This window comes from Carassius auratus, chromosome 29 (assembly GCF_003368295.1).
Source record: "Carassius auratus strain Wakin chromosome 29, ASM336829v1, whole genome shotgun sequence".
Lineage (NCBI taxonomy): Eukaryota > Metazoa > Chordata > Actinopteri > Cypriniformes > Cyprinidae > Carassius > Carassius auratus.
The window spans coordinates 17,632,302-17,647,458 of NC_039271.1; the positions used below are offsets into that span (position 1 = coordinate 17,632,302).

At 38.0% G+C, this 15,157-nt stretch overlaps 1 protein-coding gene across 3 annotated transcripts; it reads left to right on the forward strand.

Annotated features, from left to right (window-relative positions):
- Window positions 1-6,141: 6,141 nt before the first annotated feature.
- LOC113048249 (uncharacterized) lies at window positions 6,142-13,286 on the forward strand. Of its 3 annotated transcripts, none has more exons than XM_026209941.1 (3): window positions 6,142-10,068; window positions 10,323-10,735; window positions 11,012-13,286. In XM_026209941.1, exons 2-3 carry the CDS (start codon window positions 10,379-10,381, stop codon window positions 11,093-11,095), a joined length of 441 nt encoding a protein of 146 aa, XP_026065726.1. In that variant the 5' UTR covers window positions 6,142-10,068; window positions 10,323-10,378; the 3' UTR covers window positions 11,096-13,286. The 3 variants fall into 3 exon arrangements, with proteins under 3 accessions (XP_026065726.1, XP_026065728.1, XP_026065729.1); XM_026209943.1 differs by having other exon boundaries at window positions 6,142-9,961; XM_026209944.1 differs by having other exon boundaries at window positions 6,142-6,509.
- The last annotated feature ends 1,871 nt before the right edge of the window (window positions 13,287-15,157 follow it).

Genomic DNA, 15,157 nt, shown 5'->3' on the forward strand with positions numbered 1-15,157 from the left:
ATTGAGACACTGTTTTCCAAATGAATGTTGTTCAGTGCTTTGACGCAATGTATTTTGTTTAAAGCACTATATAAATAAAGGTGATTGATTGAACATGATCAACTTTTTTTTAAACATGCCCTCTGTCATCTGATTGATATTTTCTTTCAAGTAAAAGGCCTTTCAGTATAATTGTACAAACGTCTACCTTTAACTCATACATCACATGTCATTTTGCTGTGAAATCTTTATTATTAGAAAGTAGTTATTTTTTAGAAAGAATAACTTGGATATTGTGACAAAGCTGACCTAATTGTCACTGCTGGGCAACACTCGCACACACACGCACACGCACACACCCCTACACTTAAACAGAAATACTTACCTTTGTAATAACTAACGCTCGTTTCCCTCCTGGTGTTCCGCCATCGGCAGCGCGGGTGCACACGCACTCCCGATGGCACACACGCATTGGACATTATTTCATCTTCCCCTCCACATCCGTCAATATTCATAACCCCGGACATTTCACACACTCACACTGCACGTTGTTTGATGTTGTCTTGTCTCGTCAGTGTTTGTTATATTGAATGGGGCGTGCGATGGTCTGTGTTCCGGTGTGAGATGCTGCCAAACAGAGCGATCGAGCGGCGATCAGTTATGACGTCACTGACTGCGCCGCGCTGCTGCAGCGCACCGGAAACCAGCCAAACCATTGTTTTATATTAGTAGGGGGTACCTTGTTTTTGTGTGTATATAAATTAAATGGTTGAATGTATTATTTTTGTGTTTAATGTTTTATTTGTGTTTGAGTTTGTGTATTAATAATTGGTGTAAAAGAAGTAGAAATGCCTGAAGTAATGGGGTTACCGTCTCTTAATACCCATTTGAGAAGTCCCATGTGAAGGGGGTGGAGTCTGGCCTATATAAGGGCAGGCCAGATTAAAACTCAGGACTTGACGCGCAGCACCGAGGAGGAGGAGGAGGAGGAGGAGGAGGAGGAGGAGGAGGAGGAGGAGGAGGAGGAGGAGGAGGAGGAGGAGGAGGAGGAGGAGGAGGAGGAGGAGGAGGAGGAGGAGGAGGAGGAGGGACTGGAGTGTGGTGGCGACTGATGGCAGGAAATTACGCTAGTTCTGGTAGTGAGCCGGAAATGGAGGATGAATCCTGTAGCGGGAATGCTGGGGGAAATGAATGGTGGAAAATAGTTAATCGGAAAAGGAAGAAAACCGGTAGTCAAGGATCATTTACGGATAGTGGAAAGGAGGAAGAAGTAGGTAGGAAAAATGTTGAAGAATTTAAGGTAATTTTGAAATTTGCGGAGTCTGGCATAACAGTAAATCCCATAAAATTGACTAAAGCTCTGAAAAAAGCGGTAGGAGATATAAATAGTGCAAAGACGCTTAGAGATGGAAATTTGGTTATCATGTGCAAAGATGAGAAACAACAGAAGAGGGCCCTCAGTATAAAATCGATGCTTGGATATCAGGTATCATGCACATTGTATAATAGGAAACCTTGGGTAAAAGGTGTGATTACAGGAATCCCAACTGATGTGTCTACTGATATAATTAAGAGCTGCATTGATGGAGGGAAAGTTATTGGAGTGAAAAGGCTTCAATATGTTAAAAATAAAGAAAGAATAGATAGCATGTCGGTCATGCTGCAGTTTGATCAGGAAAGAATGCCAGACAGGGTTAAATTAGGCTACATTAGCTACCCAGTAAGACCATATGTTCCTCCTCCTCTGAGGTGTTTCAAGTGTCAGAAGTATGGGCACGTTAGTGCGGTTTGCAGAGGCAAACTACGATGTGCAAGATGTTGGGCTAACCATGAATATGGTAAATGTGATGAAGGAGCAAAGGTTAAATGTTAAAATTGTGGTGGTGAGCATAGTGCTGGATTTGGGGGATGTAGTGTTCACAAGCATGCAGTAAAAGTGCAGAATGTTAGAATAAATGAGGGAATGACATATGCTGAGGCAATCCAAAAAGTAAAACAAGTTGAGCAGACACAGGGAGTGAACAAAAATCATGAATGGACTAGGAATGTTTTGGTTCAGAGAAAGGTAAATGAGGATAAGTTGGAAGTTGGGAAAATGGAGTTTGTCTCATTTATGGCTGAAGTGATAAACTGTTCTGCTCAAACAGAAAGTAGAACAGAAAGAATTAAGATCATTATTAGGGCAGCAGAGAAATACTTAAATGTAGATGGAGTGACTGTGGAAAAAATAAATGATAAACTGAAAATTCAAACAGTCACTCAAACTCCAGGTAGAATTACATAATTCAATGGTTTTAACAATTTTGCAATGGAATGCGAGAAGTCTTATTGCAAATGGGCTAGAATTTAAACATTTTATAGATCAACTGGATGAGAAACCACATATAATATGCATTCAAGAAACTTGGTTAAAGTCTCATTTAGATTTTGTCATACAAGGGTATGGTGTAGTTAGGAAAATTAGAAAAGTAGGAAATGGGGGTGGAGTGGCCACTTTTATTCAGAATCAGGTACAATACAGAGTCATTAATGAGTTTGAAGAGTATGAAGTAGTAGCTATTGATATATATGCAGAAAAACAGAATATTCAAGTTATTAATTTTTACAATCCTTGTGATAGATTAAATAAAGGTTTAGAAAAGGTTATTGGGTCAAGATCAGGATATAAAGTTATTTGGTGTGGGGATTTTAATGCACATATTAGTATTAATGATGATCATAATGGGGAAGTTATAGAAGAAATTATAGATAGTCATGCACTGGTATGCTTAAATGATGGTAGAAACACAAGAATTGATTTAGTTCGGGGAATTGAATCAGCTATAGATTTAACTCTGGTGTCAGAAGAATTAGCAAGGAGCTGTGAATGGGATGTGTGTGAAGACAATAGTATGGGAAGTGATCATTATATTATCATTTGTAAGGTAGGGATGAGTGTGTTAGAACAAAATTTGAAGCCTGCTCCAGGATGGCGATTTAAAAAGGCTAATTGGGAAGCATATTCTTTTTTAAGTGAGGTAGGACTTACAGCAATAGAACCAGAATCAATGGAGGAAGTGGATGAATTTAATGATAAGATTTGCAAAGTATTGTATGATGTAGCTGATACTGTAATAGGAAGAAAGGGACAAAGTAGAAAGAGGAAATCAGTTCCCTGGTGGACAGAACAGTGTAGTAAAGCTGTACAGGACAGAAATAAAGCATTTAGACAAATTAAAAGAACTTATTTATTTGAGGATTTTATTAAATATAAGAAAACACAAGCTGAGGACAGAAGGACTGTTCGTGCTGCTAAAAAGAAATACTGGAGAGATTGGTGTAGTACAATTGGAGATGATGTTGATATAAGTGAAGTGTGGGGGACAATAAGAAAAATGGGTGGAATATATAGAAGTCAAACTCTTCCAGTTTTAAAAAATGATGAAGGAAAAATAGCAGTAACCGACAATGAAAAAGCTGAAATGTTGGCTAAAGTGTTTGTCAGAGTTCATAGTGATGATAATGTATCAGAGGAAGCAAAAAGACTTAGAGAGCAGAATAAGAATCAGCACCCAGATGTGATGATTAAAAGGAATCCTTCTGGAGACGCTTTAGATGCAGATTTCACTTTATATGAATTAAAACGAGCTCTAGGTGGAGTTAAACATACATCTCCTGGAAAAGACTATGTGTGTTATATAATGATCAAGCATTTGACTGACAGATCTTTAAATATGATTTTATGTCTGTTTAATAGGATTTGGAATGAGGGAAAGCTTCCACCCTCTTGGAAGCATGGAATAATTGTTCCAATAGGTAAACCGGGTAAAGATAAATCAAACCCAACTGGTTATAGACCAATTGCTTTGACTTTCAATTTGTGTAAATTGATGGAGAAATTGATTATATACAGGCTAAACTATGTTCTGGAAAGTAAAGGACTTATGTCACCATACCAAAGTGGATTTCGGGAAGGGAGAAATACAATGGATGCTGTGTTAAGCTTGGAAGCTGATATCAGAAAAGCTCAAGTAAATAAAGAAGTTCTGGTTGGGGTTCTTTTTGACATTGAGAAGGCATATGGTATGCTTTGGAAGGAGGGCCTTCTAATAAAACTTAAATGCATGGGGATCGGAGGGAAAATGTATAACTGGATTATGGACTTTCTTCTTGAAAGAACAATACAAGTAAGGGTAGGAGTAGAGTATTCCAAGACATATAAGATAGATAATGGGACACCTAAAGGAAGTGTTTGTAGTCCAGTGTTATTTAATATAATGATAAATGATGTTTTTAATAATCTTAAAGGTGATATAGGTAGGGCATTATTTGCAGACGATGGGGCAATTTGGAAAAGAGGACGTAATATTATTTGTGTGTCAAAAAAGTTACAAGAATCAGTGGAAGCTGTTGAAGCTTGGGCAAATAACTGGGGCTTTAGGTTGTCAGTAGCAAAAACTCAAGTTATTTGCTTTACAAAAAAGAAAAGAATACCAGTTGTTAAATTGAAATTATACAAACAGGGCTTGGAGCAAGTTTCAGCAGTTAAATACCTTGGAGTATGGATGGATCAAAGATTGACTTTTGCTACTCATGCTAAAAAGTTAATAGAGAAGTGTAAAACAGGAGTTAATATACTACGATGTTTATCGGGTTGAATGGGGAGCTTGCAGAATATCACTGAAAAGAATATACTGTACATTAATCAGGTCAAGCCTGGATTATGGAAGTATTATCTATGGATTTGCATCTGAAACCTAACTTAAAAAGATTGAAACTATACAAAGTCAAGCTCTAAGAATTTGTTGTGGTGCCTTCAAAACATCTCCCATTGCAGCCTTGCAGGTAGAACTTGGAGAAGCTCCTCTTTACCTGCGAAGGTATAAGCTTAGAATGAATTACTGGGTTAATATAAAAGGGCATAAGGAAAGTCATTCAGTAAAAGGAGTTATGAAAGAATGCTGGGAAAATGGGAATAAGACTATTAAAAGCTTTGGATGGACTGCTAACAGGGAAGCATTAGAAGCTGGTATTGATGGATTAGAAGTTAGCCCAATAGTGTCTGTATCTAATATTCCACCATGGATATTCCCAAAGCCATTAGTTGATTTTCAAATTCAAACGCAAATTAACAATGACAAGGATATCCCCAAGAACATTATTGCACAGCAATATATAGATCAAAGCTATACATCGTGGTTGCACATATAAACAGATGGTTCTAAAGATCCTGCCTCTGGAAGAACTGCTTCTGCAGTGCATATCCCTAAATTTCAATGTGATATCAGCAAAAGATTAACTGATAATGTATCGGTGTATACAGCAGAACTTATTGCCATTCTGGTAGAACTTAATTGGGTGGAGGATGTAAAACCTAGGTTAGCAGTCATCTTTTCTGATTCTTATGCAGCACTTTCAAGCCTTGCAAGTGGACTAAAATCAACTAGGCAAGATATTATTTATGATATTCTAGCAAGTTTATTGAGAAATAGTAATACTAGTCTTATTATGTTTCTGTGGGTCCCTGCTCATGTGGGAGTAGAGGCTAATGAAGTGGCTGACAAACTAGCTAAGCAAGCTTTAAATCATGCAGATGTTGACATACAAGTGGCTCTTAGTAAAAAAGAGGTTCAGGCTAAAGTGAAAGAAGTCACTCATAGTAAATGGCAAGAAGCATGGGACGTTGATAGCAAGGGCAGACATCTTAATAGCATCCAACAACTTGTAGGAAATGGAAGAAGTGTATATAAGAACAGGAAGGAAGATATTACCATTTCACGTCTTAGAATTGGACATTCTGGACTAAATTATTCCCTTTTTAAAATAGGAAAGCATGCAACAGGTAAATGTAAAAATTGTGATGAATCAGAGACAATAGAGCATATTTTATTTTCATGTCAACAGTACGAAAATGAAAGAATATTGCTTATTCAAGAAATGGAAAAATTGGACATTAACACTTACAATATACAAAGCTTTTTGGAATGTAATTTTGAGCAATGGAAGAAGTATAGAGCCATTATTACATTTATTAAAGACATAGGGTTATACGGGATAATTTAGTTTTTTTTTTTTTTTTTTTTTTATTTCCTTGCTTGTCTGGGCTCCACACTCCAGTTTGATAGGTGGCGGTAATGCACCATAAGCTGGTTTGCCAACCGCCATAAAAATTCAGAAGAAGAAGAAGAAGAAACTCAGGACTTGGGTGTTCAGGCTACGTTCGCGGCGCTTGATTGTGATCAGAGGAAGTGAATTCGGTTGGTAAACTGGACTGGGAATGGTATGGAAAGTGTAAGGGGAAGTGATGTTTCAGGAAGTGAATGTGAGGGAATGGAAGAAAGGGGGGAAAGTGGAGCATGGATGAAAGTCAGGGGCAAAAAACGGAAAAAAAGGATAAATCAAAATCTAGTGACGAAGAGGAAATAAGTAGTATAGCGGAAAGGAGTAAAGTAGAATACAAAGTATTTGTGAAATTGGTTTGTGATGGATCTACATTTGAAGATTGGAGTCCAATACAATTAACCAAAGCAATACATAAGGAATTTGGAGAGGTAAGGAGCGCAAAAAAGCTGAGAAATGGATGTCTAATGGTTACATGTAAGGATGAAGAACAGCAAAGAAAGGCAATCATAATTAATAAAATAAATGGCAAAGGAGTCAAGTGTTCAGTGGTGTATGACAAGAAACTTGTAAGGGGAGTAATTTCAGGGATCCCATTAAGGGAATCTGTGGATGATGTCAAAGGAAGCATAAATAATGCCAAAGTAAAGGAAGCAAAGCGACTAAAAACAAGACGAGATGGAGTTATTACTGATAGTCTTTCAATTGTGATAACATTTGAAGAAGATAAACTTCCAGAAAGGGTATATGTTGGATACATGAGTTATGAAGTTAAGATGTATATTCCACCACCACTTAGATGTTATAAATGTCAAAAATATGGAAATATAGCTGCAGTGTGTAAGGGGAAACAAAGATGTAGTAGGTGTAGTGGAGAGAATGAGTATGGGAAGTGTGATAACGATGCAAAGTTAAAATGTAGTAATTGTGGGGGGGAACACAGCTCAGCATACAGAGGATGTGAAGTAAGCAAGAGAATGCAGGAAGTACAGAGGCTCAAAGTAAATCAAGGTTTATCTTATGCAGAAGCAACAAAGACTGTTAAAAGGGCAGTGGTAGGTTCAGCTTCGAATGTTAAAGAGGGAAGACAGTGTACAGAGTGTGACAAAATCAAAGAAGAAACTGATTTTGATTGTATCAAAAAATAACTTTGTGTTATTTTTTATTCATGGCTGAGATCGTCAATTGTTCAGCACAGACAACAAGTAGGACAGAGAGAATTAAAATTATAGTTAGATCCGCTGAGAAATTCTTGGATGTGAAAGAATTGTTGTGGGAATCAGTCAGAGACACTTTGAATGAAGAGGTACAACAATCGCAAGGATGGGTTGAATCGGGTTAATGGTCTTGATTATATTGCAATGGAATGCCCGGAGTTTAATAGCGAATGGACAGGAATTTAAAAATTATGTTGATAATCAGTGTGTTAAACCCAATGTTATTTGTATACAGGAGACTTGGATGATTCCCAAACTGAATTTTAGTATTAAAGGATATTCCTCAGTAAGGAGAGATAGAGAAAATGGAAAAGGTGGGGGAGTTATAACATTTATACAAAAAGGCATTCAGTATAGGGAAATTAAAAGAGGGAAAGATCTAGAATACATTGTTGTTGAGATTTGGTCAAAAGAGGGTAATATAGAAATTATACATTTTTCTAATCCATGTAGGCAATTAGAATCAAGTCAATTAGCAGAAATTTGGAAGGATACAAAAGGGAAAGTGATATGGTGAGGTGATTTTAATGCCCATAGCACACTGTGGGGGGTTAAGAATGATGGTAATGGGGATGTGATTCTAGAATTTATGGATGAAGAAGAGTTAGTTTGTCTTAATGATGGTTCAGGTACAAGAATGGATGTTGTTAGGGGAACAGAATCAGCAATAGACCACACATTAGCTACAATAACATTAGCAGACAAGTGTGAGTGGGAGGTTTTGAAGGACAACGCTATAGGTAGTGATCACTTCCCAATTAAAGTTCAGGTAGGAATGGAAGTTGCAATTGAACGTGAAGTTAAAAATGAGAGATGGGTTTTAGAGAAAGCAGATTGGGAAAAATTTAGAGAGATTAGTGAGAAAATGATGTCAGCAGTAGATAGAAATACAGATATTGAAAGTTTGTGTAAAGATATTAGTGTTGGAATAATCAGGGCTGCAAGTGTAGCCATTCCAAAATCTAAACCTAAGAAGCTAGGTAAAATAGTACCATGGTGGACCAGTGAGTGCAAAAAAGCAATTAAAGATAGGAATAAAGTTTTTAGAGTTTTGAAAAGAACACATAATTATCAAAACCTAATTGAATTTAAGAAATCTCAAGCAGTTGTCAGGAAAACCATAAGGGAGGCTAAGAATGGTTGTTGGAGAAGGTTCTGTGACTCAATAGGAAGAACTACTCCAGTGGAGAGAGTTTGGGGTATGATAAAGAAAATGAAAGGGAGTGGAAAAGAATATGATTATCCGGGATTGATTGAAGGTCAAAATGTTATCACTAATAGTAATGGCAAAGCAGAGATAATGGCTAAGACATTTAGTAAGGTACATAGTAATGAAAACCTTAGTCAACAGGAAAAGAGGGCAAGAGCAGAAACAGTTGGAAATTATCGAGGATGTAAGTATATATACATATGCATCTAAACAGAGTGATAAAAGAATGGGGGTAGCATATGTCATCCCAAAATTAAAAGTAGAAGTTGGTAAAAGAATCAGTGATGATTTGGCAGTTTATACAGCGGAGTTGGTCGCTGTGTGGCTAGCTCTGCTGTGGGTGGAAGTTAATAGGCCAGGGAAGGCAGTAATTGCTTCAGATTCAAGCTCAGCTTTGATCTGCATTAAAACATGTCAGTCAAAATCAAGACAGGATATTGTAATATAAATAATACAAATTGCAAATAATCTGATACAAGCAGGAACTGAGATAACTCTTATATGGGTACCAGCCCATATAGGAGTCGCATGAAATGAGTTGGCAGACAAATGTGCTAAGAAAGCAGCTGGAAATTCCGATGTAGATATTGAGGTTAATTACAGCAAAGAAGAAATTAAGAGTATAGTTAAAAACATTGTTAAGAGCAAATGGCAAACATTATGGGACAATGGGCAGACTGGAAGACAGTTCTATAATATCCAAAATAAAGTGGGAAAGGGCAGAAATATCAACAGAAGCAAGGAGGAGGAGGATGTGTTGTCAAGAATGAGATATGGACACACAAGATTAAATAAAACTCTGGTAATAATAAAGAAACATGAAAATGGCAATTGTGAATTATGTGAATGTCCAGAGTCTGTAGATATGTTATAATTCATTGTCCTAAATATCAGGAAGAAAGACAAAGATTAAGATCACAATTAAAAAGAAAACAGTTAAGATTAAACTTAGAAGAAATCCTACAAAGAAGCTCAGGTGAAATATGTTTTAAATATGTATTTAGTTTCCTAAGGAATACAGGACTAATTAAAATAATTTGGGTGTTTTTTTTTTTTTAGAAAGGTTAGAATCCAGTACCACACCCCAGTCCAGCAGGTGGCGGTAATGCACTATTAAAGTTAGTTGCCAACCGCAAAAAAATTGAAAGAAGAAGAAAAACTCAGGACTTGGTTACCAAGTCGGAGCGAGAGAACAACTGTGGTGCCTCAAGCAATCTTTTCTAACTCCTGTAGATTGTGGATACTTACCTGTATATTGACTTTTTTCATTTGGATTATTCCCTCTTTATTTTTCTGTTTGTTGTTTCTTTGGTACTTTGTGCACCTATATATATTTTTTTCACCATTGGACTGTGTTTATTTTTTGGCACTGTAAATAAATTTCACTTGCACATAAGTGCTATTGCGGGCTGAGCCATCATTTAACATCTTTTAAGGACATTCACAACATCCCCTAGTGAGTGGTGGTTCTCGCTTTATCACAGATATAATAAGTAATATTAGGTGACCATTTACTGAACTGAAGTTACTTTGGTTTACTTGATTAGAAAAGTCAAGTTACATGTAAGTATCAAATATGCTCATCAGCCTTTTGAGTAATTTTATTTGTATGTTTCTCAGTCATCATTGTATTGTATTGCTTCGTTTTAGCCCCACAGTTATAGGTTTATTGCCTTTTTTCTTTTTCTCCTCTACTATGATCTCCATGTTCTCACACTATTACACTGTATGAACTACTACAAAGGCCTTATGTATCAAATATGCACAACAATTGTATTTAATTCCTCTTTATTGTTTTTTTTTTTTTTGTATTCCAGGTGAGCTCATTGGAGTGCAGTATCTGTTCCAGCAGACTGGTCAGGCACTGCAGGACATGAACCCAGACTCTGAAGAGACGGCAGAGCTCATCGAGGAACTTAATGTGGAGGAGCAAGATGAAGATGAGGGCTTCTGTGATGTCAGCGAGGATCACACCATTGCAGATCCCGAGGATGTTCTGTCACCTCCCTCCTCCACTCTGACACTGGGTTCTTCCACCGTGGTCACCAGCAGTGACACGGCTGTACTGGGTTCCACATCCCCTTCACTGGTCCCTGATCCTACACCTGCTCCTTCATCACCTGGACCCTCGGGGACTGCTGTGCCACCTTTTCCCTCTGAAACATCTGTTTCACCACTCTCCTCAGAGCCAGAGGATGCTGGTCAGGATGATGGTGACGATGAAGAGACTGTAAGTGCCACTCCTCTATATTTCTTTCAAATAAACTACATTAAATTAAAATAAGGATTGATCAACATATACTTCTTGCCACTGCTTTATATCCAGAATTTGCTTAGATTTTAAACTAAAGTCATTAGTAGGCAACAAAGATGCATCAAATAAGTTTTATTTAGTTAGTGATTTGTACTATACAGATTGTGTTAAACAGTAACACATCAATGGAACTAGTTATGGAACTAGGCATTAAACAAATGTGATTATTATTTGTGCTTGTTTTCTTAATAGGCTGTTGACTACCAAAATGTAGGACAAGCTGGCAACATGTGGACAAGCTGGCAGAATATCTGGTGGAGCTCCGGGGTCACATAGCCCTTAGCCTGACCAATCAGGAAGCCAGCACCACAATTTAACTTTGGCAGAACCTGCCTGACCAGGACAAGCAACAGGTGGTGTATGCAGCTCGACACCAGAAGAGACTGCTGAGTGGACGCTTCAGAGTACCAAGGAGGCCCACTAAAACCCCAGGAGTAGAGAGCACCACCAGAAGTATGCTGGGAGCAAGCAGCGCACCTGCTCAGTGGCCTGACTGTTGCCGCTGGGGGAGATCATCTGGCACATCATCCCTCTACCAAAGAAATCATGCCCCAAGGAGTGTAATGATTTCAGACCGGTAGCATTAACATCAGTATTAATGAAGTCATTGGAAAAAATCATATCCTCTGTACTCACTCAGTCTACACAGGACATACTGGATCCATTCCAGTTTGCATACAGGCAACAGCGTAGCACGGAGGATGCTGTTGGCACGCTCATGCATTTGGTCTCAAAACTCCAAAAATAAAGCCATATGCCAGGGTGCTGTTCATCGACTTCTCATCTGCATTTAATACAATAAAACCGGACATATTGTTATCTAAAATGGCTCACATGGGTATAAACCCATATCTTATTCACTGGTACTGTTCTTTCCTCACTAACAGGCAACAGCTGGTCAGGGTCAATAACACCTATTCCCCCATGGTTACAACCAGCTGCGGTGAACCAGAATACCCTGATTCAGTGGTATGACAACAGACAGAAAAAGCAGGAACTGTCTGTGCTGATTCAGGGCATTCAGTTGCCTCAGCCCCTCCCTGAAGCTCAGGAACCTCTCCAGGCTGCCAAACGCCTACGGACTGAGCCAGAACAACCAGTGGAGCAGCACCATTACAAGCTACCAGAGAGCACAGCAGGTCAGGCAAAACAGAGGCACACTTCTACTGGACGACCCCCTCTCAGACCCAAGGCACCAATATACAGTAGACTCCTATGTTGGTTATGCCATCAGCACCTGGAGCATCAGTGCAGATGGTACCCAAAATACTTATACCTGCAACACCAGGTTTCCAGGGTGTGCCAATGCTTCAGGGTGTGCCAGTGTTCCAGGGCATGCCAATGGCTCAAAGACTGCCAATGGTCCAGGGCATTCCAATGGTCCAGGGCATTCCAATGGTCCAGGGAATTCCAATGGTTCAGGGAATGCCAATGGTTCAGGGGATGCCACTGTCACAGCCTACAGTTGTGACCCAACAAGAGAACTGTAGAGGCAAACACTTGCAAGAAGTGCGGACATTTCAAAACCAGTGCAACGGGACATAGCCAGTACAGGGGCAAAGTATACTGCCCACAGTCTGAGACTGTTACAAAAGAACAGTGGTTAGAGGAAATGCGGAGAACTGTTCCCAAATAATGTATATATTTTTTTATTTATTGTAGTGTGTATATAGTTGTTTAAATATAGTTAATAGTTGTTTTTCTCCAGACTGGACTACTGTAATGCTCCCTTGGCAGGTCTTCTGGCACGTACTATCAAGCCTCTGCAACTGATCCAGGATGCATTAGCAAGAGTGGTCTTTAATGAGCCAAAGAAAGCCCACGTCACACATCTCTTCATAATTTTGCACTGGTTACCAATAGCTGTTCGCATCAGATTCAAGGTAGTGATGTTTGCCTACAAGATAACCACTGGCTCTGCAGCAATATACCTAAAGTCGCTGGTTCAGACCTTTGCTTGCGTTCTTCAATGAAAATCACAACATGGGCTCAGGAATACTTCCAGAAAACGTTGTTCGGTGAACACAATCCACCGTGCCATTCGCCGTTGCCAGCTAAAACTCTACAGGTAAAAAAAGAAGTCATATCTAAACATGATCCAGAAGCGTAGGCAGTTTCTTTGGGCCAAGGCTCGTTTAAAATGGACTGTGGCAAAGTGAAAAACTGCTCTGTGGTCAGACGAATCCAAATTTGAAGTTCTTTTTGGAAAACTGGGACGCCATATTATCCGGACTAAAGAGGACAAGGATAACCCAAATTGTTATCAGCACTCAGTTCAGAAGCCTGCATCTCGGATGGTATGGGGTTGCATGAGTACATGCGTGTGGCTGCTTAGAATGAGGAATGAGGATCTGGGTACTGAAATGGCCAGCCTGCAGTCCAGATCTTTCACCCATAGAAAGCGTTTGGCACATCATGAAAGAGGAAGATGCGACAAAGAAGACCTAAGACAGTTGAGCAACTAGAAGCCTGTATTAGATGAGAATGGGACAACATTCCTATTCCTAAACTTGAACATCTTGTCTCCTCAGTGCCCAGACATTTGCAGACTGTTATGAAAAGAGCAGGGGATGCCACACAGTAGTAAACATGGCCTTGTCCCAAATTTTTTGAGATGTGTTAATGCCATAAAATTTCTGTTGGTTTCGACCCATTTAGTAAACAGCTCAAGTGTAATCTATCAGTTATTCCAAATACACCATGAGTATATGTATTCTTACATTAAAATAATTAATAATGTATATAGAAACAGAAAAAGTGGTTCTTATTAAATGAAATTGGCAGTCTTCGTGCTTTTGCATGTACTTTGGTCGCTGACCCTAAAGCCAAAATCCACCCACTGCAAAGCAAACACCTGTAGGAGGCCATAAAGGAAGGTTTGCTTTATAAGGTAATCACACACGGACATTCTACAAGAACTGAAGGGACTGATGGATGTATTTCTGTGCAAATAGATCACTGAAATCTTGGACTCCTGTTCATTTCACAATAACAAATAATGGAGGAAAACGGAGCTTCAACAGCATTTATGATTCAGTAAGAGCACCTATTAAACTTAGTGCTTACTATACATAGCCAGTCATAGTTTAACATATTTGCAATAACTGTTGTTACAATATTTTGTAACCAGGAGGTATTTTATCACTGTTTATTATGTATTCAGTGTATTTAAATAAATGATAAAACAGCAGTATTTGCTTGTCCATACATGAATTGGAGAAAATATAATGCTCTATGACTGGCTGCCAAGTGAACACAATTTGGATTTAGCTTTTTTTTTCAAAAATGAAATTAAAACTGCAAAGTTATGCTTATTTAATTAAGCAGTATCACACAAGAGGCAGTGCATTATAGTAATTTTATCATGCATAAAGTGTGTTCTAAAACCTGCCATGAGTGGCAGCAACAGCATTTTGATTAAATACACAAATAATTATAGTTACATTAATATACTTATGAATAACAATCTGAATAAGGGTCATTGACAAAAAGAGTGCCCACAATATATAAAAGCAACAATCTTTGAACAATCTGGTTCTTAAAAATTAACTCTGTGTTCATGATGGTTTCATCTGGTTTAGAAAAATGTTTATATATAATTTCAAGAATAGTTTTCAATTTATTGACTCAATTTATGAAATTGTCATATGGTCTAACCATATGTTAAAATTAAAAACATTTATCTTACACATTTCATTAGACCTTACAATACATTTGAGTGTATACATATTGCACATTATTATGGGGGAGCATCAAAGGTTAGTCGTTGTCTTCTTTTGAGTCTATGGAAAACCATAGAATAACATATAAAGAAATTTGACATGCTGATAGAAGAGTCTGAACACTAACCGTAGTAATTTCATAGTAATTGGAATCTACATCTCAAACCCTCTAGCATCACCAACTGTCTAAAGTTGCACTAATATGTATGCTAATAACTTTTGAATAATGAAGACTATCTGATTCCTTGGCTGAACCAAGACTTCGGTGTCACTGTTATGATTGTGTTACATCTTTGCATATAAAATAAGTATTAAATACGGAACTACACTGAAATCTTCTACTATACTTTCACTGTTGCAGCTGCAGAGATCAACTAATCATGAAGTGTTGTTTATAGCATCATATTTCACTACATTATATATTCATATATATTTTATTCCCTTTGTATAAAAAGTTACAGCGGTATTGCAGCTGATCAGTCATGTATACACATAAACCGTCTTTGATCGCGTTATGTACATAATATAACCACAGTATAAATATCATAACATTATTTCCATGCTACTAGCAGTGTTTAAAAATAAACAGCTACTTTCTCCAGGATCCTTTGGAAGA